Source organism: Accipiter gentilis, chromosome 13 (assembly GCF_929443795.1).
Source record: "Accipiter gentilis chromosome 13, bAccGen1.1, whole genome shotgun sequence".
Classification (NCBI taxonomy): domain Eukaryota; kingdom Metazoa; phylum Chordata; class Aves; order Accipitriformes; family Accipitridae; genus Astur; species Astur gentilis.
In genome coordinates, this window is record NC_064892.1 from 17368319 (window position 1) to 17373550 (window position 5232).

Here is a 5232-nt window from a genome sequence, read left to right on the forward strand (position 1 = left end):
GCCCCTCCACGGCGAGGGGAGCGCAGCGGGCGGGCAGAGGGTCCCCGCCGCAGCCGGGCAAGGAGGACCGGGGCGGGGTGGTGGTGGGGGTAGCGGGGGGGAACGGACGACAACGGGGGACCCTGCGTCAGTTGCAGGGCCGTCCCCTTCCCCTCCCCGTGCGCTCGGCTCTGCCTCCCGCCAGCCTCCCACGCCTCCCGCGAGGTGCGGCCGCGCTACATAAACACGGCCCCGCCGCCGCCGCCGCCGCCGCCGGGGCTCTCCGCTCGCAGCCCGACGGAGGCGCCTGGCCGGCAGCGGAGCGGCAGCGCGGCTCCGGGGACAGACGGGGCGGGAGGCTCCGGCGGGCAGCGGCGGGGAGCTGCGCGCTCCCCCGCGGGAGGCGGCGGCCCCGCCGGAGCCCGGGCGGCCGGAGGAGGAGGAGGAGGAGGAGGAGGAGGAGGAGGAGGAGGAGGAAGGGCGGCGGCTCCCCGCCGGCGGCGGGCTCCCTCCGGTATGGCCCTGGCGGACAGCGCCCGCGGGCTGCCCAACGGCGGCGGCGTCTCGCCGGCGGCAGGCGGCGGGGCGGCGGGGAGCGGGGCGGCGGCGGCGGCGGGCGGCTGGTCGACCTTCCCGGAGATCGTGGAGCTGAACGTGGGCGGGCAGGTGTACGTGACGCGGCGCTGCACCGTGGTCTCGGTGCGCGACTCGCTGCTCTGGCGCATGTTCTCGCAGCAGCAGCCCAGCGAGCTGCCCCGGGACAGCAAGGGCCGCTTCTTCCTCGACCGCGACGGCTTCCTCTTCCGCTACATCCTGGACTACCTGCGGGACCTGCAGCTGGTGCTGCCCGAGCACTTCCCCGAGCGCAGCCGCCTCCAGCGGGAGGCCGAGTACTTCCAGCTGCCCGACCTGGCTCGCCGCCTGGCGCAGGCTCGGGCCGCCGCCGCCGCCGCCGCCGCCGCCCGGCCCGCCGCCCTGCAGCGCGACGGCTCGCTCTGCGCCGACGAGCCGCCGCCGCCCGTCCTGGGCTACCTGGAGGCCGAGTCGCTGGAAGGAGCCGCGGCCTCCGCCCCGTCGCCCACCGCCAGCCGCAGCCCCTCGGGCGGGCCGCTGCTCACGCCCTCGCAGTCGCTGGACGGGGCGGGCGGGCGACGCTCGGGCTACATCACCATCGGCTACCGGGGCTCCTACACCATCGGGCGGGAGGCGCAGGCCGACGCCAAGTTCCGGCGGGTGGCCCGCATCACCGTCTGCGGCAAGACGGCGCTGGCCAAGGAGGTCTTCGGGGAGACGCTGAACGAGAGCCGCGACCCCGACCGCCCTCCCGAGCGCTACACCGCCCGCTACTACCTCAAGTTCAACTTCCTCGAGCAAGCCTTCGACCGGCTCTCCGAGGCCGGCTTCCGCATGGCCGCCTGCTCCTCCACCGGCACCTGCGCCTTCGCCCCCGAGCAGGGCGGGCCCGCCGACGACAAGATCTGGACCAGCTACACCGAGTACGTCTTCTGCCGGGACTGAGCGTCCGCCCGGCCCCCGGCGCGGGGAGAAGGCGGCGGCCCCCGCACGCCCTCGCGCCCGCCGTCCCCTCCCGGCCTGGAGGAAGGAGGACGTGGAGGCGGGGGCTGCGTCCCCTCTGCCCTTCCCTCGCCCCTCGCGCACGAGGCGGGCCAGCCCCCGGCGCAGCCCCCACCCCTCCTGCACGCACCTGCTAACGGCCCCGGGGACAGGAGGTCACCGCGTTGCGCCTCGGCCGCCACGTCCCTGCTCGGCCACCTTGTCCCGGCTCGCGCCGTCGTCCGCGCTCCCAGACCTCCCAGTAGCCGTGTCGGTAGCGAGGAAGGAGAGGGGTGGCGGGAGCAGACAAATGACCCGTCCCAGGGCAGCGTGCGTGCGCCCCCGGCCCCTGCCCCTCTCCGCGCGCGGTTACGCTGGGGTGTTTTAAAAACTACCCGTTTAGGGCCTGAGGAGCTTTTCGGTTGCTTTTCAGCAACTTCTGCTGAAGATGGCACGATAAACGGCTGTCTTTTCTCATCGCCATACCCTTGAGCGGGATTTCGCCTTGTTGGGTGGACCCGTAATGGTCCGTTTTGTCCTCCCGTCCCATCAGAGTGATGCGCGTCTGTGAAGGACCGTCGCGTAGCAGTGATGCCTGACTGCGAGGGTGTGGCTCTCCGGCTCGCACCTCATCTCTAGAGATGAGTAATTCCGCAGGAGGCGCGCGCGTGGCCCTTCCTGACCGATTGCATCCATCTCCCCTCTCTGCTCCCTATCTCTCTGAACTCCCCTCTCCAAGCTCTGAAGCTGGACCAGGGCCTGCGCAAGCAGGCGCCTAAGGCTGAAGTAAAAGGACAGGTTCGCTGGATAACCAACCATTTGAACTATGAAGTGTCCTCAGAGACACGCATTTATTCCCTCGAGAGGTAAAAAAAACCCGTGACGCTTTGAAAAACTAAAGTGCTTGTGAATCGTAACTTTCATGGGTGGTGTGAAGTCCTTATAATTCTCTTGAAGTTACTGTCTATAATATGCGTAGAAATCTCAATGCGTATTTCCTTAAACGCCCTCAAAACAACGGGGGAGAGGTGAAGCCAGGCACGCCGGAGTGACGGTAGGGCCTGCTTCCTGGGAAGCTGAAATCTTGTATGTTGACTTAATGCAGATGTACATCATAAGTGTAATCAAGAGCACCCTGCTTGCTACTTTAAGTTTTGTCATGTTAGTGCTGTAAAACTTGGAAGCCGACAGGATTGATGCTGAAACCACTTTTTACGAAACCAGGGCAATGACACTGTTGAGAGTTAAGTACTTCTTCCTTGACAAACTTAGGATTAAGCCCCGTCCTTACGAAAAAAAACCCCCAAAACGATGCCAGCTTTCTTCAGGGGAAATTACCCCTTCTAAGCTGTATTTGGTTTGTGCTATCTAACAGTCTTTCTTTCCCAGAGGAGGCAGCCATAGCTTGCTTTGGAACAGACGATCTAAGCAGCAGGTTTTACAGTAGGGAAGATTGAGCAGCTCTTTCTAATAAATTCTTGAAGATTGGAGTACAAAATCACTTTCCTTTAAAACCTGAACTCGATTTAAAAGCCTGTGTTGTCCATTCAGACCTTCACGAAAAAATAATCCTAAATGTATCCAAAGTGTTGAAGAATTTAGCAGTACATAGTAAAGGCTTGAAGTTACATTTCTAAAACTCTTGAATAATAAATTGTTCTAACTCCAAATTTAGAAATACTGCTAGCATTTGTATTCTAACCAAAGAATTTCACAGTAGGTTTTTATTTTGAAAACTTTAATTCCTCTGAAAAGAGCTATAGCTACATATGTATTGAGCTGAGTTTCGGTGCTCAGTCTCTCTGTTCACCACTTGGTCTTTCATTAAGTGCATGCACAACTGCATAAAACTGAAAATAATTTGCATCATTATGGTTTTTTTTTTTTTTATATTAGAAAGATTGTTTATCAATGTGATTCAATGGAAGATGCGCATACGAAAGCGCTGGGTATTGTCCAGTTGTAGATAGTTGTATAATGGAGTATTTTTAAAAGGAGAGAAATGTATACCTGCCAAATTTGATGAGCAATAAGATAGAGTGAGAGGCCAATACACCTGAAAATGGAATGAAACCTGTTTGTCCTATGCCTTACTCTGAGATGATTGCTTTGTGCTTAACTTATTTATACCACAAGTGAAAGGACATTGATCACAGCTACTAGGTCTTTACAATGCTGTTCTCGAGAATAATGACTGTCTTTTTCTAGTTTCTGTTAAGTAATTCTGAAGTATGTTTTTTAAGATTTTGTATAAAATCGGTTTTCAGTAAAGTGTTCAAATTCACTCTAGACAGCTTTCTTTTTTTTAAGAATCTGGTAGCTTACTAAATCCATCATAGGAGCTATGAATAGGGGCAGATTTAAATTGAACTTGTGATTTAGTGTACATATATATACAGTATATAGACATTTTACACGAATCATTTAGTTTTTTAATCATTTTAGTGCTACAGAATTTCATAATATATCTAGCTGAGCATTTACATATAACGCTGTGTACATAATACGGTAATGTTTTACTGGTTTCCTATACCTATTTCTATGGAAAAACTGAATATGAATATCAACTTGTAGAACTGAAATCGATTACGTATTTGCTTGAATGTGAGTCATAACTAGCTTCCAGGTGGCTGAATGCATCTCTAAAACAAAGATTGCCTGTATTTTGATCAATGATTGCCTATCTGTTTGCTGGCAGATGACCCAGAAATTCTCATCTTTTAAGTAAACATGGGTGTAATAAAAATATAAACTGATGATTTTTTAATCTTTGTGTTTGTGCTAAAAACTCTAAGCGTTAGTACTATTAGGAAATGGGGCCCTTCATTTACTGACAACTCATTACATTTAGGGTTAAAATGATGGTGCCATAAACGTAATAGTCATTTGATGGTTTGCCACAGAAGACGATATTTTTCTTAAACATTACTCAGTAATTTCAGTAAAATATTTAAAAGGTAGAACGACCAAGGCAAAGTCACTGAGTTTTGCTGGTCTTTTCTATTGAGAGCTCAAAGAATGGATAAACACGATGACTCTGCTAACCTGTTGACATGCAGAAGGACAAAAATCTAAAGGCACAATACTGTATACATTTTGTAGCTGTTGTTCACAGTTCACGTACTTACGGATGAATGCAGTAGCATTTACAAGTGCTATTAAAAAAACAAAGGCAGTCTTTTTTTTTAATTAGAAGTTAAGGCATAGGTCTTTTCAGTGATGCATATCAAGAAGGGTGACTTTGCAGATGTTTGATAGGATGTTTATATTTTTATACATGTAGATAACGAGCCACTTACTCATTCTTATTTTCACGTGTATAGCATTGAAAATAAAGATCCTCCTAGGAAAATGTTGCATACCAAATTAAATTCTTGTTCTTTAAATATTAACTCAGTTGTGTGGTTTATGCTGTCCTTTTTACTCTTGGTAAAGATGTCATTAGCTTTGCTCTCTCTTCCACAGTATCATATTCATAACTTCAGCAAAGACTCCAAACTAACATGTAAAGCAGAAACATTGAGCAAAGGATATTATGTGTATAGGCATCTCTAGTAACAGCCATGACAAGATAAACAGAACTTATAAGTGCCACAGAGATTTTTTTGTAGTACTGGTCAATATAAATCAGTCCTCAGGAAACCATAGTGATTAAACAGCTTAATTTGAATAGCACAGAATAATTGTTGGAATAAAATG

General features: G+C 52.0%; 1 protein-coding gene across 1 annotated transcript; it reads left to right on the top strand.

Annotated features, from left to right (window-relative positions):
* The first annotated feature begins 435 nt into the window (after nucleotides 1–435).
* Nucleotides 436–4925, top strand: KCTD12 (potassium channel tetramerization domain containing 12). Its single transcript, XM_049815973.1, has one exon. It carries the CDS (start codon nucleotides 496–498, stop codon nucleotides 1495–1497), a length of 1002 nt encoding a protein of 333 aa, XP_049671930.1. The 5' UTR covers nucleotides 436–495; the 3' UTR covers nucleotides 1498–4925.
* Nucleotides 4926–5232: the final 307 nt, after the last annotated feature.

Bases quoted from the DNA above. Each gene is read 5' to 3' on its own strand.
- KCTD12 (XM_049815973.1), top strand. From the start codon at position 496: ATGGCCCTGGCGGACAGCGCCCGCGGGCTGCCCAACGGCGGCGGCGTC.